This window comes from Siphateles boraxobius, unplaced genomic scaffold (assembly GCF_051911475.1).
Source record: "Siphateles boraxobius isolate OS27281-9 unplaced genomic scaffold, OSU_SipBor_1 15, whole genome shotgun sequence".
Lineage (NCBI taxonomy): Eukaryota > Metazoa > Chordata > Actinopteri > Cypriniformes > Leuciscidae > Siphateles > Siphateles boraxobius.
The window spans coordinates 4,627,977-4,653,570 of NW_027508755.1; the positions used below are offsets into that span (position 1 = coordinate 4,627,977).

The 25,594-nt window shown below is 39.7% G+C and overlaps 2 protein-coding genes across 3 annotated transcripts in view; both read left to right on the forward strand.

The window, feature by feature from the left end:
• The first annotated feature begins 533 nt into the window (after positions 1-533).
• Positions 534-7,267, forward strand: dhrs7ca (dehydrogenase/reductase (SDR family) member 7Ca). The gene is made up of 8 exons (XM_077230753.1): positions 534-637; positions 1,123-1,164; positions 1,506-1,662; positions 4,874-4,986; positions 5,115-5,325; positions 5,410-5,502; positions 6,589-6,744; positions 6,863-7,267. Exons 2-8 carry the CDS (start codon positions 1,144-1,146, stop codon positions 7,078-7,080), a joined length of 969 nt encoding a protein of 322 aa, XP_077086868.1. The 5' UTR covers positions 534-637; positions 1,123-1,143; the 3' UTR covers positions 7,081-7,267.
• A 2,088-nt stretch (positions 7,268-9,355) lies between these two features.
• The window catches only part of LOC143738644 (NACHT, LRR and PYD domains-containing protein 3-like), a 78,318-nt gene continuing 62,079 nt past the window's right edge, over positions 9,356-25,594 (forward strand). Inside the window, exons 1-2 of one of the 2 annotated variants that reach the window (XM_077230685.1) lie at positions 9,356-9,722; positions 15,710-16,164. In XM_077230685.1, coding sequence (XP_077086800.1) covers positions 15,746-16,164 — 419 coding nt within the window. In that variant the 5' untranslated portion in view covers positions 9,356-9,722; positions 15,710-15,745. Of the gene's footprint in view, positions 9,723-15,709; positions 16,165-25,594 lie in introns of those variants that run through there. The other variant, XM_077230686.1, reaches the window with a different exon arrangement.

The following is a 25,594-nucleotide window of genomic DNA, read 5'->3' on the forward strand; positions in this document are numbered from 1 at the left end:
ATTTATTTTCCTAAAATAGCTCGTTATAATTCTGGATGCAGTAACTTATAATGTAAAACATAGAATATAAATCATTGCGATTTTCTTATATGCACATATTAACAAATATGCACATGATCAAAGTTGACTGCTACACTTTTCCCTCCAGTGATTTTAGGATTAAGAACATATTGGTGATACTACATTCCTCAAAGACAGAAATAAAGACTCATAAGTTTAAACTGGTTACTGGTGTCTCAGTCTGATATGTAAGAATGCAAACACATTATATATGAGATTTTCTTCCAGTTGTTCTCCAAATTATTATTAGTTTAAATTATATGGGACTTTAAGCCTTTGTACATATACCCTGGATAATTAATTGCTCAGTTTTGTTCTAAAATCATGGTGAATTTCACTTTTCTGAGGAAGAATAATAAATAATAAATAATCAAAGACTCAACCTATTTAAAGCTTTACTTCTAAACTGAACAACAGTTTCCCATGCTGCTATATACAACACACGACAGCTTCAGCTGTGCGCTATTAAAAGCACTCAAACCGTGCAGTGTGTGTTTAGAGCTGTGCAAGTGAGCTGACGATCACTAACACTGATTCATATAATCCTAAAGAACACGATTAAAGACTCGTTTTAGTGGTAAGTGATGAAGAACAATGTGAGCTCTATTGACTGTGACTGTGTCCTTTTGTGCTGATTTGATGTTCTCTGTTCAAAATATGTTAACTCAGTGTTGTTGATGACCAGAAATTATTTGTATTGATTTTTATTTTGCTGTTGTTTCTTAGTCAGTTCTGCAGTTATTCAAATGTAGGCTGGGAATTCTTGGCTAATTCTAGGCTGGAATATATTTAGAGCTTTTCTCAACATGGAGAAAATGTTTGAACACAGAGCTTCCATGATAGACTTTAGAGAGATTCACTTTGTGACTTTACTACTGGTATTGTTTAATATAAAGTAAAGTATCAAAGGCAAAATGCAGTAAATTCAATTATAATCCGGTTTCATAGATTATACTTTGTCCTGTTATGGGTTGTCAAGATTCAGTCAAGATTTAAGTCAATCCATGACTTTATAAATGGCTTTAATTCTTATTAATGTATATTCTTTTCCCTTTGTTTAAGATCTAACATTACTGAAACACCATGGGTATAACTGATATCATGGTAAGACATTATGTTTTATTTTTAAAGCATTAAAGCAAACGTATTTAAAGTGTCAAACCTGAATGACTTTCTTTCTTCTGTTGAACACAAAATACAGAATGCATGTCAAATGGACTATTGATAGTGTTTTTGACCATTTTGAAACTTTTGTGAAATCCCATTACAGGACATTCTTCAAAATAGTCATCGAAACTGTAGAATATTATGTGTTTTGCAGAAAAGAAGTCATACTGGTTTGAAATGACGTTAGAGTGAGCAAATATTAAAATATTTTTTATTTTGATGGAATAATTCTTGTAAACAATAATAATTAATTTGCATTGTTTTAATGTCTGTTTCAGAGGCTGGATGTGACCTCAGTTTGGCCTGTGCTCTCAGTGGTGGTGGTCGCAGCTGGTGTCTTTTATCTCTACAGTCTGATACTCAGGCATTTAGCCAAGACAACTGTGAAGAACAAAGTGGTGCTGATTACGGATTCACTCTCAACACTCGGAAATGGTGATGCTTTTTCAGAACAACTGGATCATTCCTGTCATGCAGTACTTTAAAATGAATATGTCTCTATTGTAATTTAAGGAAGTAGTTCAATAAAAGGGTAAATCAGAAATGTGTAAATATAGAAATATGATCTTAACTGTATTACTTACAATTTGGCAGGAAAATTTAGCAGGATAAAAATAGTGAGCTAAAGTTAGCCATTGCTCATTGAGGGATTGAGAGTTGTATATGAGGATATTTAACCTTCTTTTGAAATCTTTTCATACCGAATTCTGTAATATTTTTTTTGGTGCAAGTGGACAAAGGAGAGGAGGCGGATAGCTTTTATTTTGCAGATCGCTGTTATTTGCTAGAAAAACAAACGAAAGAGGAATAAAACTGGGAGAGCAAAACAAACAACAACACAGCTTTACCCTAAGTAAAGACAACACTATATTAAGACTAAACAAACTAGGGACATATATATATATACAGGCTAATAACGAACTGAACATGAAACAGGTGCACAACACAATCAGTTACCATGCCAACAGGTGAGGAAATGAACAAAAGGCACTGAAATGAACATGTGACAAACATGGAAGGGAAACTGACAGACCAAAGGGAAGATATTACCCTCACCCCAGCCAGTGGGTTCCAGAGATGGTACCAGAGGAGGGGGTGGAGCCATGAAACAGAAGGGAATGCGTGGAGTGGGTGGGACCAGGATACTAAGTGGAACGAAGGAGCTCAGCAGCTTGGCAGAACCAGCAGAGACGAAGGGACCAGGAAGCCAGACAGAACTAGTGTAGACGAAGGAGCTTGACAGCTGGGTGGAACAAGGTGGTGGAATTGGTCTATTAGACTGGATATAGTGGATGACCTCAAACTGTAAAAGAGCTTACAGCTGGGAAGAAATCCTCCGCCTGGCGGTCCAAATCGACCAGGACTCCCTCCGCAATGTATGTTGCAACCGGCTCTAGCTCCTCAAGCTAGCAGGCTCTGGCTCTATGGTGAAAATGGCTTCTGGCTCTAGACCCTCTTCTGGAAGGTCCCTGATGGGCATGAGCTCAGGCTCTGGATTCGCAGAAGTCATCAGCTCTGTTGTTGGCTCGTACTCTTTGTTCTTGGAGGGCCTGAGTGTGGGGACGTCCTCTGACTAGACAGACCCTGGAATGTGAGGAGTTTGCAAGGAACTGATGGTATTGGCAGTGGGTCTCATTCATGAAACATTCGTAAATATACGAGTAAATATGTGAGTGATTTGCGCGTAAAGAGACCTTCCCGAAAACTCTTCTCCTGATTCACAAATACTTCGTAAACGTCAGATGTGATAGTGAAATGTGTGTGTGTTAATGAATTCCAATCAGTCGTAAATGGGACGCGCGTGCACGGTCATTCTCAATTACCATAAATCCCGCCCATTAAATCCGACTGACAACTATATATGGGCATCATATTATGACATGCATGCGAATGAAAAATCAAAAATTATGCAGAAATTAAAGTTTTATTATCAGAAGTTCATTCAAAACGCCACATTTATTTTCAAGCGTAGGCTATATAGTGGCGTATCGGGTCCTAAAAAAGGAAGCTTGGCAGCATATTACATATGCAGTCAATGGAGTTTCATCTGTTAATCGAACAGTCGTGAGAAGAAAATGGTTCGACATTAAGCATGACAGCAAAAAATGAATTAGTTCACTTAATTAGGAAAAATCGTATTCAAACGGGAGAAGGACCACCACCTCAGATGCTATTACTGGCTCTCATAATAAAAGTAAAAAGAAAAACCGTATGTAATTACTATATAGCCTATAATATTTTTTCAAAATGCTGTGTAAATATGTACCCGATTAAGGTGAATTAAAATGCAGCCTTATTAAAGTTGATAGACCCACTGTCCTCGCATGAGGACATCATTTTATGCAAAAACTACATCGTGTACAAAAACAAATTTTAATTATACTTATTAGGTCCTACTTATCCCAAATAGCAAGAACAATTATAAAATGCACACCAGGAAAACTCTCGGGTCTCAGGAGGTTAATGAGCAAAACGTTCGGGTGTTAAGCGCACTATTTACGCGTGGCTGGGAGCAGGTGTAGATTTCTTTCTTACCAACTAACATTTGGAAAATACGAACATTTTAATGAATCCGAAAATTTACGCCAGAACCACTTTACACACGATTTACACAAAAATTCGTTCTGCACGTGTTTCATGAATGAGACCCATTGTCTTCAAACACCAATGGTCATGGAGGAACCATCCACAGCACGTACTCATTTTACTGCTGTAGTGAACAGCTGGACTTCCAACTCCCACGGCATCATCATCAGGAGGTGGTCGTCAAGCCCACTCCAAAAACAGGTCTTGAGTGTGTCGTCGTTCCAGGGTACATGATGGCACATGTCCACGAATTCCTATGCTGTTCCAGAGGACAACCTACCTGGATTAAATCCATTAATGAATCCTTTGTATGGAAGTAAGGCGCTGGGTAGCGATCCATACCCATATCGACAGGTTCGGTGTTCTGTCACACTTTTGTTGCTGTGGTTACAAAGGAGGAGAGGACGTGGATCGCTTTTAACTAGCAAATCATTTTTCTTCACTAGGAAAACAAATGAAAGGGAATCAAATTGGGAGAGGAAAACAAACAACAAAGAAACAGCTTTATTCTATGTAAAGTCTATACTGAACAAAGACTAAACAAACTGAGGGCATATAAACAGACACAAGGCTAATAACGCACTGAACAAGAATCAGGTGCACAACACCATGACAACAAATGAGGAAATGAACACAGGGAACTGAAATGAACATGTGACCAAAATGAAACAGAAACAGACTCAAACCCTGACGAAGAAAAACAGGATGGGAAATAGATGTTGAGGACATATATAAGAAAAATGTATACATTCATTTCAATTAAAACAAAAATAGCAAGGTAAGAATGGCATCAAGCTCAGCTCAAACAAAAGTAGAGAAACAATTTAATATGAACACAATGTGTTAATTGAAATAATTTTATCTTTAAAAAAGTGTGGGATATGTTATCCAGTATATTGAGACATATATAATGAGAACATGAAAATGTAAAATAAACATCCTTGTGAGACTGTGATGAACCATGATCATATATGTGTGTAGATGAATTGCATATTGATCGGTTGAACCATTTTTTGTTGTTGTTGTTGTTGTTGTTGTTTTTACATTGTGGTCATTTTAGAATGTGCAAAACTCTTCCATACTGGTGGAGCCAGACTGATCCTTTGTGGAAATAACTGGGAAAAGTTGGAAACTTTTGCTGAACATCTGATGAGTGAATCAGATCCAACACTTGTGAGTGCAGAATTACCATTAACAATATGAAAGAGCATTGTCTGAAATATTCAGCAGCAATATTTTTTGTTAAGACTGTGGTTGTAATATGTGGGGTGACTTAGTTCAATTCTAACTTTACTGCTTAGACGTTTCCACCCAAACTGGTGGAGCTGGACTTCAGTAACATGGAGAGCGTTCCTGAGATCATCTCTGAGATCCTGGAGTGTTACGGCTGTCTGGATGTCCTCGTCTTCAACACCAGCATGAAGGTGAAGGCTCCTGTACACAGTCTGTCCCTCCAGATGGACAGGATTGTCATGGATGTAAACTACTTTGGGCCCGTCACACTGGTTAAGGGTAAAATGTAACTCCAACACAGCTGTCAACCATAACTCTCAGTTGTGTTCAAGCATTTTAAACTGATTTCATTCCTGGTCACAGGTGTTCTTCCGTCGCTGGTATCCAGAAGAACGGGTCACATTCTTCTAGTCAACAGCATTCAGGGGAAACTGACGGTGCCCTTCCGCGCCACCTGTGAGTTTTAAAGGGATCAATTATTTCATCATTTACTCATATTCATGTCACTCCAAACACGCATGCTGTTATTTTCTGAATGAAACGCATCAGGAGAAAGTTTGAATAATGTTCATGCAGCTCTTTTCCAGCTTAAAGATAAATTAAATCAACTGCTCTACGGAAAACACAAAACGTATGAGTTTGAAATGACATGAGTTTTACTTTTGGGTGAACAATTCCTTTAATGTTCATACAGTTAATCAGCAGTATAAATCAATGCTGAATATTTAGATATCTTTGTCAGTGTTATGGTGCTTTACCACTGCATAGTACGGTACGGTTCGGTTCGGTACGGTACGCTTTTGTGCTTTTCTACTGTATAGTACGGTACGGCTCGCTTGTGGCGCTTTTCCACTGCATGGTACGGTACGGCTCGGCTCGGTACGGCTCAATTGTGGCGCTTTTCCACTGCATGGTACGGTACGGCTCGGCTCGGTACGGCTCACTTTTGGCGCTTTTCCACTGCATGGTACGGTACGGCTCGGCTCGGTACGGCTCACTTGTGGCGCTTTTCCACTGCATGGTACGGTACGGCTCGGCTCGGTACGGCTCACTTGTGGCGCTTTTCCACTGCATGGTGCGGTACGGCTCGCTTCGGCTCGCTTTAAATGGTACCACCTCTGCTGAGGTTCCAAGCGTACCGTACCGATACTAAAATGCGACGTAAAAACACTACAGACCACTGATTGGTCAGACAGAATCGTCACTACCAGCGTCATTGTATTTGCGAGACATCAAACCCGCTAGATTTAAATAGCCAGTAACAGCCACCGCTGTAGCAGCTGTTTTAAAACTACTTGCTTGACTTGCTTGAAGAAAAAAAACTTCCAAAAAAGATTTGGAATCTTGTTCAGTGGACGAGAAGCGCAGACGTTCCTCTTGTTGGTGGCCGAGGAGCGGATAAACTATAACGATCAGTCATAATCCCACCCACTTTGAAGCAGTACTAACTGCAGTGGAAAAGCAACCGAGCTAAAGCGAGCCGAACCGTACTGAGCCGTACCATGCCGTGGAAAAGCGCCATTAGACATTCTGCATTGTCAGATGCGGCGTCCAAGCATGCCGTTCAGGCTTTCTTTGAGTGTATGCGGGCTGAGGTTCAGGAATATGGGATAACCGTCAGCACCGTCAACCACACCTTCATAAAAACTCCAGACACAAACTCAAAGGACAAGGACACAGCAAAACCCATGTGGACACGTGAGTGAACGTCACCGTCAGTTCATAATGTAAAGATCACGGTTTGTAGCTCATAACATCTTTCTTGTTTGTTTGCATTGTCCACTATATTCTCCTGCTTCTGGACTGGAAACTGCAGACCTCAAAGCGAAGTCCTTTGGTGTGAACGCTGAAGAAATGGCCACTGAGATCCTGAAGACTCTGAGTAGCAAGAAGAAGGAGATTTTAATGTCCCGCTCCTTCATCCCTAAAGCAGCTCTCTATGCCAGATCTCTCTTCCCAAACCTGTTCTTCTCCATCATGGCAGCAGGAGTCAGAAACACTGCAGCTGTGGAGCTGGAGATGTCTGAAGACTGAAGGACAACACTGTGTAAAAGTGTAGATGTGTCACTGTGCTGTAGTGCTACAATAAGAGAATTTAATAAATAAATCAGCAAGATTGTGGATGTTTAATATCTATCTATCTATCTATCTATGTGTTTCCCAAAATCTTTTAGTCACTACACCCTTTGAAAAAATAAATAAACAAAATGGTGGTTCCCAAGTGTTGTCAGATACTGGAATTTAACTTCGATAAGATAGCTTGAAAAGTATCAGTATTCGATAGGCTACAATTTTCTATACCACGGGGAAGAACCGTCGTGTATTTTAAATGTGATTTTTTTTGTCTATCCATTGAAAGTATAGCAATCAATACTTTCTCCTGAAAAGATCACTTTATATGATGATCTAGCTCAGATGTGAGAGGAATACACATGATCACAGCGCCCTCTGCTGCTGTTAATACACACTGTTTGGGGACGTCACATCATGGCGCGACCTATTTTTTACAGTCTATGGGCGCGACACTTACTGTCTGTAAACTGTATGTTTCGGTTCACTCAACGATACAAGAACAGTCAACGACTCCACAAACACACATGTTGTGGGTCATATACGGATGTCTCGAATCTGACTGTGATTCACGACAGACAGAATCAGCGCTTCACAATCACTCTCGACTGCGACGGTAAGAGAAAATAACGTTATTCATTCAGTCTCAAACCGAGTATCAAAACAGCTGATTCACTTTCGCTGATGTCCACTAGATACGCAGCACTCTAGGTTATAAGACAGCCTGCATCAGATAACAATATCCCCCTGTCTGTCTGTGGTGTGAGCAGGAGCAGCGAGTAGTGCAGTGCTGAAGTACACTATCACACATGATCAGCTGGTGGAGTTGATGTCTACTGAGGTCCCTCAATCTCACAGGGGTAAAGGTGTTGCTGCACACCTGGCGAAGGTCAAACCGCTTTAAACTCCCTCACTTACTCAAGTTCTGCTGTTTCTGCTGCAACTCAATCATCTACTTCTTTTCTTCTTCAGGCTGCTCTGGATTTCGTTGTTGAAGAAAATATGAAAGCGAGGATCTCCTGTTGGTACATTAGGAAATATGTGGATGAAAATCAACATCTTAAATACCAGGCTCATGTTGAAGATAAATAAAGGCAGAATTAAACCGAATTTAAGATTCTACCTCTGTGATTTATTTTATGATCATTTTGTATTAAGTTTTTACATAGATACATCAACCATATAAGTGACCAATCTGCTTAGAAACAGCCTAGCAACCACCCAGAAAACCCTATTAACCACTCAGCAACTGCCTGACAATTCCCTAGTTACTATACAAAACGCTATACAAACACCTAGCGACCACCTGGAGCACACTAGCTGTAGGCAGACAATTATTAATATACACTACAAGTCAGACGTTCAGAATAATTAAGAATACCGTACAAACAGTAAGATTGTGAGATATTTATTTATTTTTATAATATATTGCAATAAAAAACCTGTTAAAAATTCTAATTGAAAAATGAATATATTGTAATGTAGCCTAAATACAATTTATTCCTGTGATCTAAGCTGAATTTTCGCCATTATTACTCCAGTTTTCAGTCACATGATCCTTCAGAAATCATTCTGATTGGATGATCAGTTATTAAAAAAATTATCAATGTTTAAAACTTGAAAGCTTAACATTTTTGTGGAAATTGTGATACATTATTTTTTCCATGATTCTTTGATGTATATGTGACAGGTTGAGTGTCTCTAATATTTTCTCTGGCTCTTGGTTCATTAGAAATAGTTTTTCTATCTTGTTTGTGTTTGTGCTCTTGTCACATTTGTATTTCAGGTGCGTCCTGACTGAGACTGTTTTATACTGTTGTCACACAGTCCTGTTAATATACGGCTCACTGTTTCAGACGCTGTTTTTAACCGCTGATTCACTGAGTGTTTTAGGACGATTCTGCCCTGTGGATCCGTTTGATATACAGTATCTGTGATGAGAAGTGTTTCACATTTTTGTCCTTTGTGTTGTTATATTAAACCAATAGGTCTGTATTCTCATAACCTAGAAATCTAGACGCACCCTAGCGGCAGAAAAAAATATTTTGCTGCAAAGTGTGGTCTAGCAACTCTCCTTTGACATTCGAGCTGGAAAAACCAAACTCTGGTCAGGCCAATCACATCGTGTACAGAGTTGGTGGGCGGGCTTAACATAATGACGGCAGAGTTGTGACGGTTCCGCGTGATTTCTATAGGCCACAACAATAGATAAACAACCGTTTATCCCGCCCCTCGGATTGAGGTATGCCAGACCTAATATCTTGATGTAGGTGTGGCTTGCCAGGCTAGTATTCTGATTCACTGAGGTCACAATCCAGCTATGGCGATATTTAGCCTACATGTAGACCTGCTTGATGTAGTAAGAAATAGCTACATATTAAAGTTAATTTTTACATTTGAAATGAATAAGTACTCACTTCTTTATTTCATTTTAAGTGGCACTTCTAGTCTCTAGTTCAGTGCAGTTGCAGTAGAATACGTAGAGAGCACGTAGCTCAACGTCATCACGTTCAGTCGAGTTTCAGAGAGTGAAACCGAAAGCGGTCGATTCAGACAAACACGCCATTTCAGAGAATTCAAGAACAGAAATGTCCTCATATGTCACGGTAAGTTTGTTGAAACGTTTTATATCTATAATACCAATAGCATTATCAATAAAACCTACCTATATATAGAGCATTTCCGTGTAAATATATCGATCAAACACGTCAAAGCTAATTGTTAGCTAACTTCACGGTGGAAACGGTAACCTGTTAGCACTTATGAAAATGGATACACGTCAAACGAATCAGACAAATATACGCCATTTCAGAGAATTCTAGATCAGAAATTGCTTCGTCCCGGTAACTTTAAAACGTTTAATAGCTATAGGCCTATCAATATAATTATCAGTAAAATCAATGTTATATCAAGATAGAGCATTTGCATCTAACACGTCGAACTCAAACACGCTAAAGGTGATCGCTACTTCACGGTGGAAACTGTAACAATATTTTATTTGAAATCCTGGTCAAAATAGCATCGGTCGTGGTTCAGTTTGACTTTAAATAAACCATACGTGAATATATTGTTAATCCACAAAGCGCAATTGCAACGTTATTTTGCTATGTAGCCTAAGTTTGTCTCACATCGAACAATGACTCGAAGGTTAGCCTATTTGTCAAAAGTAAACTCCAGCCACGCCTGAAAGAGTCCAAATAAAGCAGCCGAGGCTGACATGACCTGTGCTGCAAAACTTGATGATGAGTGTAGGTGTATGCTGTTACCTGAAAATAATAATAAACAAAACTAAAAAATGGGACTATGGAAACACGTAAGAGCAAAATATTTTAGACTGAGAATATAATCAGTCAAAGCCTTTCAATCTAATAGTCTAATAGTAATAAAATCATAAAGATCAAGAAATCCAGAAAAAATTACACAATTACAAAGTAAGGATTTGATCAACATTAATGGTGGCAGCGAGTATAGGCTGTCAATCCACTGATTCAATAGACAGGCCTACTGGTTTACTATGAAGGTAAATTAGTAGCAAAATTCGAGAACTTGTACAATAAATATTCGTACTTGTACGCAAACATTTACATTCCCAGCTCCGATGTGAAAACCTGTAAAATAAAAATCTGAACTTGAACGCTGAGATTTGCACTCGCAGACAATAGACACAAACCTGTATTCGGAATTTGAAGCTGCAGACAAGCAGTCACAAATGTGTAAAATGCCATTCACATAAACACAATGACAGACACAAACTTGTAATACAAATTTGCACTTCTTCTAACATTAAAATTCGCAGTACAGCCTCAAATTGGCACTTGCAACTTCTCAAATCTGTCACTGCAACTTCAAATTTCGCGCCTTGACTTTTGCTACTCTTTATGCGATATATTAGATGCAAAACTGACTTGTGCACTTGCAACTCAGTGGTGGCGAGAGAGGAAGGGGGACGGGAGTGGGAGTGTTCAAAGGAGCCGTTTTATTGGTTGGCGCCTAGCCAATGAAATGGGACTTCTGTTATACGTGATGATGTCACGAAACCCGCGTCCTCGTGAATGATCTGAATATGATCTGAAACGCTAAACTTGTTGTGAGCTGTATATGCATGTACAAATCTTTGTATATTTATTGTTGCACTAAAAAATAAAGATCTGAAACGCTAACATGGCTTAATGCATTAGACTGATATTAAAATAAATAAATTATACTATCAAACTCAGTAAACAACACCATACTAATAATGCATACTATGTACAGAAAAGCAGATCAGCACAGAATATGAACGCAACGCATTTAATTAAGACAGTGTTATCTAAAGACCAAACTCAGGAAACACCATGCCTAACAATAGCATAGAAAAGCAAATGAGCACATAATATGAACGCAACGCGTTTAATTGTACGTTAAGCATTTCCCTCATAGAAAACCAAGAAAATGCTTCATGAGGCTTAATGGACCAACAGTTATAAAAATAAAAAAAACACGCTATTTTTTATCATTGATAAAACTGCAGGCAACAGGTTTATTTGCACTAAACACATATTTGCTTTCTTTCGTCATATTCTGGGCTCATTGACTTTTCTGTACAGGCTATCCCAGCAAACATGGGGCCCGAATGGGTTCCTTGTGGGCAGCCCACTGTGGGCCCAGATACCGGCGTGAAATGCAGGGCACGTGTGGGCCCCATACTTTGGGACCCAGGTGGGACCCAGGTGGGGCCCCAGTGGGACCCCAGTGGGACAGCCCAAAAGTGTGGGCTGACTGTGGGCAGGTTCACAGTAAGTAGAGTGGGCCCCCATGGGGCCAGTTGTGGGCCCACAGCAAACCCTTATAGGGGCCCATGTGGGGCCATTGTGGGCAGCCCACTGTGGGCCCAGATACCGGCGTGAAATGTTAGGCACGTGTGGGCCCCACACTTTGGGACCCAGGTGGGGCCCCAGTGGGACAGCCCAAAGTGTGGGATGACTGTGGGCAGGCCCACAGTAAGTAGAGTGGGCCCCCATGGGGCCAGTTGTGGGCCCACAGCAAACCCTTATAAGGGGCCCATGTGGGGCCATTGCGGGGCTCAGATACCGGCGTGAAATGCGGGGCACATGTGGGCCCCACACTATGGGACCGAGTGGGTCCCCATGCGGTGGGCAAAGTGTGGGTATACTGTGGGTACAGTGGGTTAAGTGTGGGCATACTGTGGGTACAGTGGGTTAAGTGTGGGCATACTGTGGGTACATTGGGTTAAGTGTGGGTATACTGTGGGTACATTGGGTTAAGTGTGGGTATACTGTGGGTACATTGGGTTAAGTGTGGGTATACTGTGGGTACATTGTTAAGTGTGGGCATACTGTGGGTACATTGGGTTAAGTGTGGGTATACTCTGGGTACATTGGGTTAAGTGTGGGTATACTGTGGGTACAGTGGGTTAAGTGTGGGCATACTGTGGGTACATTGGGTTAAGTGTGGGTATACTCTGGGTACATTGGGTTAAGTGTGGGTATACTGTGGGTACAGTGGGTTAAGTGTGGGCATACTGTGGGTACATTGGGTTAAGTGTGGGCATACTGTGGGTACATTGGGTTAAGTGTGGGTATACTCTGGGTACATTGTGTTAAGTGTGGGTATACTGTGGGTACAGTGGGTTAAGTGTGGGCATACTGTGGGTACATTGGGTTAAGTGTAGGCATACTGTGGGTACATTGGGTTAAGTGTGGGTATACTCTGGGTACATTGGGTTAAGTGTGGGTATACTGTGGGTACAGTGGGTTAAGTGTGGGTATACTCTGGGTACATTGGGTTAAGTGTGGGCATACTGTGGGTACAGTGGGTTAAGTGTGGGCATACTGTGGGTACATTGGGTTAAGTGTGGGCATACTGTGGGTACAGTGGGTTAAGTGTGGGTATACTCTGGGTACATTGGGTTAAGTGTGGGTATACTGTGGGTACAGTGGGTTAAGTGTGGGCATACTGTGGGTACATTGTGTTAAGTGTGGGCATACTGTGGGTACATTGGGTTAAGTGTGGGTATACTGTGGGTACATTGTGTTAAGTGTGGGTATACTGTGGGTACATTGTGTTAAGTGTGGGCATACTGTGGGTGCACTGGGAAAAGTGTGGGCATACTGCGGACAATACAAAGATGTGTTGTAAAATACCTGTGGTCTTAACAAACAAGATTAGTTTGGTTCGACTTTGCATTTGCCACAATACATGCAAAATAATTGCACTTGTTGAAAGTCGAAGTAGTACGTTACAAGTCATATCTTTCGAATCATTTAATTTATTCACAGTCATGTAAAAAATATATGCAATACATTACCGTTCAAAACTTTGGGGTCAGTATGATTTTTTAAATAGCTACTTTTGAACAAAGTTATCCAGTCGTCAGCGTGTAAATCGTGAAAAAAATTCAGGAATGTTTGAACAGAACAGTCAAAAGAGCAGCATTTATTTGAAAAAGATTTTGAGTAAAAAAAAAAAAAAATCAGGTACAATACATGGCAAATTTTCTCAAGGAAAACAAATCTCTTAACCAATGCTGTAAACTATGGGAGTCAGTTGTATCATTAAAATGGCTTCATTAGCCTACTATAGCCTAATATTGAAGGTAAAGATTTACTGATTTGTATACAAACACTTAAATTACACTTTTATTTATTTTTCTAATAATAAAGTTATATTGAAAATAAACATTTAAATGGTGGCTGTCATAAAAACTTGCCAGATTTATTCAAAACATGCATTAAATATTAAAGAACATAAATTATAATGAATATGTAATATGGTGCATGTATTTAGCAAAATGCTCATCTCTAGAGTTAATTTTTCTAGCTGACTAACGAGTTCATGCCGGTCACTGGATATTTTTCTGAGGTAAATGTGACGTTACATGACATTGTTTACAAGCTGGTTCACTGACGTCTTTCCTGGGTTGAAACAATGATTGAGCGATTCCATGTGACAACAAGGATTTCGATAAGTTGTACTCTATCTTTTAACAAACTTTCAGATGCTCATTCTTGTTTATTTCACTTTGTAACTGGTAATATTAAGGCGGAAGAGAAGATAATGTGGGCTCCGCGCTGCTGCTTCTCTTGAGCTGCGCCAGAGCGATCTCACGCCACAGCGCCAAAACGGTTATGTTTTTGAATTTCGTAAGAAAATGGACGTAATTTGAAATCTGAGACTTTGTTTCATATCATGAGTAACACAGCACAAAGATTATTGCGTTTATTGGATGGGATGCACGCTACAATGTTCCATTAATTCATCAACTGAAAACAGGATGACTAATCGATTCTTGGGATTTAAGAATCGATATCGGTTCGTAAAGATGAGAATCGATTAGTCATCCTGTTTTCAGGTTTCATGACATCACGTATAACAGAAGTCCCATTTCATTGGCTAGGCGCCAACCAATAAAACGGCTCCTTTGAACACTCCCACTCCTGTCCCCCTTCCTCTCTCGCCACCACTGAGTTGCAAGTGCACAAGTCAGTTTTGCATCTAATATATCGCGTAAAGAGTAGCAAAAGTCAAGGCGCGAAATTTGAACTTGCAGTGACAGATTTGAGAAGTTGCAAGTGCCAATTTGAGGCTGTTCTGGGAATTTGAATGTTAGAAGTGCAAATTTGTATTACAAGTTTGTGTCTGTCATTGTATTTATGTGAATGGCATTTTTCACATTTGTGACTGCTTGTCTGCAGCTTCAAATTACGAATACAGGTTTGTGTCTATTGTCTGCGAGTGCAAATCTCAGCATTCAAGTTCAGATTTTTATTTTACAGGTTTTCACATCGGAGCTGTGAATGTAAATGTTTGCGTACAAGTACGAATATTTTTTGTACAAGTTCTCAAATTCACATCTACGTGCTCTCGAGTTTTGCTACTAATTTACCTTCATAGTTTACTTTCTCGGCCGTTTAAGACTAAACCACCGATATTTTGAACTTGAAAAAAGGTGTGTACTGGCGTCTTTCCGTGGTTGAAACAACAATTCTTCTGATGTTTATTCATGTTTATTTGATGCTATAAATTAACTAGAGGATAATTGTGAGATATAATTGTATGTGTATGTGAGAGGCGGCTCTTTGCTCACCTTGGATGTGTGCGCAGCACAAAAAACAGCGTGCATGCAGAAGTGTTCCCTTGTGCTTAAATAATGCTATCAAGAAGAATCGAATTTCTATTGATTTTTCTATTTCTATTTGCCATACTAACTACTAGCCTATAGAAAATACTTAATTCATGCTGTTGCATGTGAATAAATATGTGTATAACTGTAGGGCTATGTGAAATATATTTGTAATATTTTCCAGATATTGACGATTATCCTCTCGAAACAGACTGTTATAATCGACATTGCTATACTGCGAAACATCGTCGATACGATAATACCGTCATATCGCCCACCCCTAGTCCACTCACACACAGGTACATAAACAATATCAGTATTGAAAATATAAAACTTTACCACATAATAAACAATCAGTCCAGGTCAGAAAGTTTCTGAAATTAGAATAATCTTGTAAAGCCCAAGAGTTTCTTTTTAAATTAATTGTCAAAATTCAGTGTATTATTCTTTTTTTTTGTGTGCCACATACAGGCTTGAAATCCAATTTCTCATCTACGTACCTGTAAAATGAGTGTCTATGAGGAGAGAGAGGACGACAACCATACCTGTGAAATGAGTGTGTCTGAGGAGAGAGAGGAGGCATTTGTTCACACTCAGAGAGCAGCATCTCCAGAATTCAGCTGTGTGTCTATGAAGAGTAACAACTCCATGATTATTCCCCCTGATCTCAGTGATGGACCATCTCCAGGATTCAGCTGTGTGTCCATGAAGAGTAACAACTCCATGATTATTCCCCCTGATCTCAGTGATGGACCATCTCCAGGATTCAGCTGTGTGTCCATGAAGAGTAACGTCTCCATGCCTCTGCCCCCTGATCTCAGTGATGGACCATCTCCAGAATTCAGCTGTGTGTCTATGAAGAGTAACAACTCCATGCCTCTGCCCCCTGATCTCAGTGATGGACCTGCTGTGACCTCTGACCCTGAGTGAGTATCATTCACCATCTGCGACAGCATATTGAGAATCAATATATATGTATTTTTAAAAATAGAGATAACGATTCCGAATACACAACTAGACAAAATATGTAATTTACTAGAGGTTCTGAATTTTTTTAATTGCTGTAGTCTATTTAAAAATATCTAATTAATTAAAATTAATTAGGGCCCGAGCACAGATGGTGAGAGGACCCTATTGTTTTTGCTCTGTTTATTGTTCTTCTACTTCTTCTTCTTCTCTTAAAATAATCACTTTTTAGAGGGCCTAAACATGCTCGAAAACTCATGAAAATTTGCACACGCTTCAGAAGTGGTGAAAATTTACGTGTGATATGGTTTTCAAAATTGGTTGGGGCAAATTCTGTAAATTATTGCCCCCACATTTTGCCCCGGCTCTACGTTTCACGTACAGGTATGAAATTTGGTACATACATGTAATGACCCAATACCTACAAAAAAGTATCTTAGAGCATAGCCCTAAACACAACAGGAAGTCAGCTATTTTGAACTTCCTCCTAGATTTTGTGCATTTTTCGTAATTTCCAGACGTTGTACTTTAACGAACTCCTCCTACAGTTTTGATCTGATCCTCTTCAAATTTGGTGAGTGTAATCTTGAGGCCTTTGCGACGTTAAATTGTGAAGATCTTGAGTTTTCGTCGAAGGGTGTGCCCTTGGCGGCCTGACAAATGTAGATGTTCAAACCCAATATCAGCCTCTGGGTTAAATATGCATAATCAGAGTAGTTCTCTGTCAATTTTGCTTGGCGTTCAGGTGTTGCTAGGCAACCACAGACAGCCTGCAGTAACTCCGGCATATGATGTCCAATCTGCCCCAAACTTCACATGTTTGATAAGAGTCCTGTCCTGAACACATGACCTTGCTCATATTCGGTCAAAGCAATAGCGCCACCTGCTGGTAGCAAAAAGTGTGGCAAATACAAATTACTTTAACACAGTCCTCCTATATTTACGTACTGCCCTCTGTGCTCTGTTTTCCTAAAGTGGTGGTGGCACGGGTTCGAGGGCCCTTTTCATCGCTGCTTGCAGCTTTAATTATTATTATTACTTTAATTTTTACATTTGAATGAATGATACAATGATTTACTGGAGTCTGCGTTTTTGAACAAATCTCTTCAATTAAAGGGTAACTAAACCCTAAACCAACTTTTTTTAGTTAATGATCTGTAAGTATGGGGCTTTATTAGTCCTGTTCATTAATTTGAGTAACTTTTTTGACATTTGTGTATAAAGTGTTTTAATTCTACAATATATGGTGTAAAAACGTCTGAGTGCTGCCCTCTTCAGGTTGAACGGTGGCTACTGCAGTTGAATTTTCCTATTGGATGTTTGGGGTGGTTCGAGATGTAAGGGGTTGTTGGTGACGTAGGCATGTTCCATACAGACAGATACGTCTCAGGTGCACGCCCCCCTCCGCTGGGCTCTGCCCACTTTTCCAGCATTTTTCAAATATTGCCAGTGTGTGGAGTCAGGCTCTGACCAGGGGTTTAGTTACCCTTTAATGATTCAATGACCAAGACATTTTATTAAGACACTTCTCGCCACCTACTGGTGTAACAATGTAATTCATAACATCTTTATTTATTTAAATCTTTCTATAAGTGTCAAGTTCCCTATCTGTAAGTCATGTTCAACGTTATATGGATACTGACAAATGGGGTCTCACATGGGAGCTCCAATCCCCTCTGAGTAGTAAAAATGTTACAATGAAATTGGTGTGAGATTTGCATACCACTCCCGCTGACATACGGTTGTATGAGCTGGCCGGCAGCTCACTCATTCAGATTTTTGCTTCTGAGCTGAGAGGCTGCGCACAACAATCGCTCTTTCCAATCACCTGCTATAAAAGATTTTCTAAAAGAGCTGCAAAGAGGAGATCTTTCTTTGTTGAAAAAATCTAGGCGCATTCAGCAGTGTGCAAAGGCAGAGTGCACAGTTAAGTGCTGCGATTTACCTAACTTACCTAAAAGAGCAAGCACGGGCGGTGAGCATCTTTTTAAATATGCCTTTCCGTCCATGTGTTTCTGGAAGCGGTCATTTCCTGTCCTTGTCTGATGGCCACGATCACTGTCTCACATGTCTGGGCTGTGAGCATGCTAAGGCTGAATCCCAATTCTCTGTCTTACCCCTTCCCCTTACCCCTTCCCCTTCGTCTTACCCCTAGCCCTTGTCCCTTGAAACCGAGTGGTAAGCGCTAGTGCAAACATACCCCTATGAAATGAGACACCACTCGGTTACGTCATGGTGAGACGCCACTTGGTTACGTCATCTTACATCGTCCTTAACCGGCGTCTGTGTCACCCGGGGCGACAAGCGTTTATCACAAACTTTTCAAAACTTCTCGAAACTTTCAAGATGCCGCCTGCAAGTATGTTTATGTCGATTGCGTGAATTCGTTCATTTAAATCGGTGAATCTGAATGTATTGTTTATCTAATATTCCCGTGTTGATCGTCTCCAGTCGGGATCCGTTTGAAGCTGAATGCATCACCTGATAAGCTGATCACGTACGTGTCATTTTCAAATAATGTACAGATAATGAATGGCAACTGTAGAAAGCAAAAGCTGAATCCCAGACATTTTGGGTGATCTCGAAATGTGGGACTGATTGTGCAAATCAGCAATGTAACGTTAGCATAACCTAGCGTAGCAAACTAGCGATTTTTAAAAACGTTAAAAACGTTTCAAAAAACAACATAGTTGCAAATATATATGTACATAACTGTGTAGAGCACAAAACAAGACTGTCATAAATTTTTTATCAATCATTTAAGCCGAAAAAACTTACATTTATGAGACACTCTGGATGGTATGTCCGCCATTGTTGCCAGTTGCGCAGTGCATTCTGGGTACCCCTTGGTTTCAAGTAAGCTCGCGAAAATTCTTGGTCTTAAGGGGTATACACCCCTTCCCCTTACCCCTACCCCTAGATCAAAATGAGAATTGGGATAGCCCTTACTCTCACGTAAACGTGCAAAACTAAGGGGAAGGGGTAAGGGGAAGGGGTAAGACAGAGAATTGGGATTCAGCCTAAGACTGCGTTCGTGGATGATTCTTGTCCTCAAGAGCATTACCGTATCAACATTAGGGTCGTGTATCTCCTTTAATCTCTTAGAGTCCCCTCTGTTGTTACCCAGACCAGTTCCTCTGCACAGCACAGGGCTGAGGTGGTTAACCTCCAACTCGGTTCTTCCGAGAGAGGAAGCTATTTGGAATTCCCCCGGGTATGTTGGTTGTCCCTCTGGTGCCGCTCACATGGAGCCTGGCTAGCGCTTCCCAGTCCTTCCCCACTGGCTCATGTGGACAATCAGCAGGGCTCAACATAAAAAAAAATCCCCACTGGCCCCCAGGGCCAGTTGATCAGAGTTTTGCTGGCCCCTTCTATATTTTTACTGGCCCTGAAAGAAATAGAAGGAAAAGCACTTTTCCATTAAACTATTTATTGTATACATTAGGATTAATTTTTCTTGTCCCCTCACAATGACAGTAAACTAAGTATTACATTACATGAGTGATGATGAGTAATGTTACTTCGGCTATATTTTCACTTCAAAATGGCAAAATTAGACAAAAGTATATTAGTTTGGCTGATTATTTTTGTCATTCCTTTAACATTTATGACCTAAAAAACTGTCAATGAAGAAAAAATGAAGAACGCGTTGAATCTGACTATAACAAGACTGAAGCGAACACAAATTTGTGTGTAGCTTACACTTAATCACACATTTTTAGGGGGGCTAGGCAGAAGTTTAGGGGGGAATTTGATTACACTTTAGATAGCCCGTCGGCAGGCCGGTTATGCATTTTGCATTTTGGTCGGCTTTTGTTGGAAATTTCCGGCAAACGAAACAGTACATGCCCTCATCGCCTTTCTCCACCCAGGTGTACTGTGTTTTCCATGACACTAGGAATAAGGACTGGGCGATATGGCCAAAAAATCACATCTCTGTATTTTTTGGTTAAATGGCGATATACGATATATATCTCAGTACTTTCTACGTTTTTCTATTTGGATAAAGAAAATCTATATTTATTTCAAAAAAAAAAAATTTAACATCCTGCTCAATGATATCCAAACAATATTGATATTGAAGGATATGGAAAGAAATATAGGGAATGTAATGTAGGCTATGCATTATATTATGTGCAAAAAGGTGGTTAAAATCATATTACATTCTAACATTGTAACATTACAATCTAAAAACAAAAATAATGCTTTTGTTTTTAAAATGACTAAAGGTTAAACTTAAAGTGAAAATAAAAACAAAAGCACAAACTAATTATATTAGCCTGCATTTGATTACCCCATTATAATGCTCACTTTCATAAAAACATACTTGTAGGTTTAAAATTCCACATATGGCACATTTATTGACTCCAACAACAAATATTTTAGCAATATGTATATTTTAGTCAGAAAATATTAGAATATTAGAATAAAAGAGTATTGCGCTACTCTTTTATTGTGCTCGTCTGTTAGGCTCGCGTGCTCGCGGCGGCGCTCATTCACGGAAACTTGAATATTAGCGGAGATTCACTTGTTGAAGCATGTCCTCTCCTGACAGTGAAATGGACATATTTGTTTGACTTTCTAACATTTACAGATGGAGAATATACCTGTGAAATGTAAGTTAAGTACTGAGGAAAGAACCACGTCTCAAACGCATTAAACAGCGCCAGTATTTATCTGTCTGGCAGTAACAGTATCTGTCAGAGCATCTGACAGGGCAAGCTGCTTTAAACTTGTTAACTATATCTTACCAGTTATTTTGAAGTGCTTAATACTAGCTTGTGTCATGTTTAGGACAATTGTACTATGTTCTTTCACTGCAGGAGCTCACACTGCTTCCTCCGCTATATTTTTCAGAAGTGCTCGTATCAAACTAACTTTACTGTATCGATATAAACGGTATTGCCTCTTTCCATATTGTTTAAAAAAAATCGATATACTGTAGCCTACAAACTCGATTTACCGCCCAGCCCTACTAGGAATGTCCTCTTTCTCGTATCAGCCTCGTAGTTCTTTGACATTTTAACACGTTATGAATAATCTGAAGTAACATTGACACTCTTCGCGCCACTGTAAATGAAGTTTGCTGTTTGTTTTGCTGATGGCCATTCACTGGCCCGTGCGGGCCAGTGACTGGCCAATCAACTAGCCCGACATACTCTTTTACTGGCCCCGGTCCATCGGGCCATTGCTTATGTCGAGCCCTGCAATCAGACTCGGCTACATGATACAGTTCACCAGGTCAGTTCACCAGGCATCCCCCCAAGGTTCAGCGGCGTCCTTTTTACCTCAGTCGCAGAAAAAGACGCCCTTGTGCTGCAAGCGGAGATTGTGGTCCTCTTGGTGAAGGACGTAATAGAGCCTGTCCCTCCAGCCGAGATGAAGTCAGGGTTTTACAAGATTGGTTACGACTGATCTTGCATCAGCGAGTCTTGAACCGGGCCCTTTCACAAGTTCCCCTTCAAGATACTCGCGCAGAAACGCATTACCACGTGCGTTTGCCCCCAAGATTAGTCTGCAGCAATTGACCTGAAGGATGCATACTTCCACATCTCCATTCTGCCTCGACACAGACCGTTATTTCGGTTTGCTTTTGAGGGTCAGGCGTACTAGGACATGGTCCTCCCCTTTGGGATGTCCCTGTCTCCCTGCATCTTTACCAAAGTTGCGGAGACTGCCCTTGTCCCGCTAAAGAGGACCTAAAATTCACTTTTACATGGTGTTTGGACATAAATGTGTGTCAGCAGTGTGTACACAACCACCCTATAATGGTAAAAATCCACTCACTCCTCTTTTTTAATCCCCATAAATCATATGTAGTCTCTCAGAACAAACCGTTTGCAGAATGTAGATTCTGTGACATCACAAATGCTTAGGCCCCGCCCTTGACTGCTGACAGACTCTATCAGCATAGACCCCACTCTGAGTGAGCTGTCAGTCCGCCATGTTTATCTTAACAGCAGCATTCAAAAGCATTCAAGTAAGACGTTTATTTTCATTAAAGCTACTAAGTTATTCAATCAAGAGCAGTGAGTGACTTTCTGTTTTTCTTTTGTTGCTTGATTCATATTAACAGCATATGAAGAGTTCAGATGCAAAAGCTGCTAAACGCCACTTCTGTCAAAAATGAGATTATGATAGTGAGCAGATGCTCTCTCTTCACATAGTATATGTTGATCAAATATTTTGCTTCAAATCCGCTAAATCCCAGCCTCAGCCCATTCAGAAATACCAGTTCGTTGACAGAAACCGCTAAACGCCATTTACTCAGTAAAATCCTCTAAGTTCACAGAAGACGTGAATCGAATCATGATTTCAAGATGAATGACAGTGTGCTTATGGAGCCGGCTTTCAAATGACAAGCTGCAAGTTTTTATCACGTTTTTTTCTAGCGTTACAGTGGCAATGACAGGATTTAAACAACAGTATTCAGTCAGTGTGCTGCTGTAACTCTGTAAGACAGAAAAGGACACGGCAGTCACTTGCATCACAGCTTCCCCTACTGTGTGGATCAGTTTCTTCATTGTTTACATTTACATTATCATTTAATCATTTAGCAGATGCTTTTATTCAAAGCGACTTACAAATGAGGAGAGCAATAAAAGCAAATACTATATGACTAATGAAATACTACAGACATTTAATAAAGTAATCACTGAATAAAAAAAACAAACATTGCATATTCTACACTGTAAATTAAATATGCATTGATTCTTATTAAAGCTATCAAGTTATTCAGTCAAGAGTAGAAAGTGATTTTCTCTTTAATTTTTGTTGTGTTTTAAAGATAGAGTTCGCATTGAACAATTTAACATTGCCTGAACGTTTAAACTGGCAAGACTTAAAAACACATGCAAATTATATATTTTCATAACGATGCATTACTGACTCGATCAGGCCAGTGAGATTTCTGTCTACTTTGCTGAGCGAATTTCACCGACAGTGAAATGTGCAAATGATAAACTTTTACCCTATGATGGTTAAAGGTTGCAGTTAATCCATGAATCACATGCATGCCGAACCGTGGGGCCTGGTCTGTAAGGTTCACGAATCAACTAAGATCTGTTACACTCCTATCCATGACGTAGCTACATCACCAGGAAACATATTTGCTAGGGATGCACTGAAATGGAAATTCTGGGCCGAAAGGGAAACCAAAAATTCTAGATGCACTTGGCCGAATACCGAAAATAACTTTTTTAATTAATTTCTTATTTTAAATTATTATTATTAGTGTTTAATTGTATTATTATTAGACTTTTAAATTAAATGTAATCATTTTCTAATCTGAATTTAAAAAAACTACAAGCCAATAAAATGAACTTTTATTAGAGTAATGCACAAAAAATTGACAAAAAATAGCCCTATATTAAAATAATATTAAATATCAATATATTATTCTTCATTCAGTTTTATGCAACAGACAACAGATTTTTTTTTTAAACTAATTAAACTAATTATCAAAATAAAGTGTAGTCCTATAAAGCTATTATTATCAGTGCATGTGACCAGACCAGGTCAACCATGGTTGCCCAGCATGGCTATACCAGCTCAGTAGGGCTATTGCAAACAGAAGTCTTTGAGAACGTGCTACGATTGGTCAGCTCAATGTGGCCGTTATCTGATTGGCTTGAGGAAACGGTGGGTTGAGTCTACTTATTTGTGGATTTGTCTGCACGTCGACTAGTAGTGGGAAGTTCGGATCATTTTACTGACTCGGGTCTTTGGGTCTCGTTCAGCAAAATGAACGAATCTTTTTTCGAGTCATTTCGTTCATTTCAGCATAATATAATTAAAATGGCATGTTAAATATCCCAACACATCTAGTACTTACGAAAATGTTGATTACATTTGTAAAAAGAATAAAAATAAACTATAGGGTAATGCAGCCAAAGCCAATAAGAAACCGAAATGTTTTATTAATTGATTAGTTGTTGGGTCTTAAGTTCAGGCTATTGCAGTCTGATTCTGTTAGTTCACCTTACCTCCTGATCCGAGACCTTCTTTCCTTTGCAACTTCATATTTATCAGGTTAGTTCTTCTCCTCTCGTGTCTCGAGACGTTAGTTGTCGACTCGTCAGTGTCTGACTATGATCTGTCTGTGTCTGCTGGGCCGACCGTGCCGTGTGTAATACAGCAGGGCCGGAAATAGAAATGATTAGTTCATCTTTCGAGTTTGGACCGGTCAGAGTCTTTCGTTCTTCCTGTCAGTCCATAGAGGCTATGCTGTCAGTACCGGAAAGAGAAATGATTAGTTCATTTTCTTCGAGTCTCGAGTTCGGGTTTTAAATCCTTCATTCTTTTGTCACGTGACCGCTGGTATCTCGCATCAAATATAACATTAGATTCGTATTATTGACTGCGTCTGAAGGCATATTGTTTTATATTTAGGAATTAAAATACAAAATATGTGCAATAAACATTATCTGAAAAATAAAAGTTCCATCTTATTAGCCTATTGTCCCTGTCCGTCTCTTTTCTAAATGTTTCTTGTGGATCTGTGGTGTGTTTTATTATATATTATACATTAATTAACTACTATTATATTATACATTAACTACGTGCTTGTTTGTAAAAAGGTTGTGAATTAGTAGGCTATTCAATACGGTGACAAGTCACGTGACAAAAGATCGAAGGACTCAAACCCGAAGACTCGAAAAAAATGAACTAATCATTTCTCTTTCCGGTACTGACAGCATAGCCTATATGGGACTGCAGGAAGAACGAAAGACTCGGACCCGGCCGAACCCGAACTCGAGACTCGAGAGATGAACTAATCATTTCTCTTTCCGGTACTGACAGCATAGCCTATATGGGACTGCAGGAAGAACGAAAGACTCGGACCCGGCCGAACCCGAACTCGAGACTCGAAAGATGAACTAATCATTTCTCTTTCCGGTACTGACAGCATAGCCTCTATGGGACTGACAGGAAGAACGAAAGACTCGGACCCGTCCCGAACCCGAAGACTCGAGAGAGATGAACTAATCATTTCTGTTTCCAGTACAGATTCAGAACCCATATGTTGAACAATGTGCATGCGCGGTCAACACAAAATGAACGAATCACTCTCTGAGACAACTCGGTAGTCCCGAGTCGTATTAAAGATTCGTTCAAAATGAACGAATCATTCATGAACGACACATCACTAACGTCGACGCTAGAAGTGTTTCAAAATTCACAGATGCGTGAGGGGATTTACAAATGAACAGGAAGCGGTTCACAAATAAATGCCAGGCAGAGTTGTGTTTGTGACATAAAAACATTTGTAAAAAAAAAATTATTTGCAAATCTCATTTTATTTATTTGACTTTTATACATTTTTGTGAAACTCTTTACATTTGTTTGTGAATCTCAAATCTATTTATTTGGAATAATGCATCAATTCTA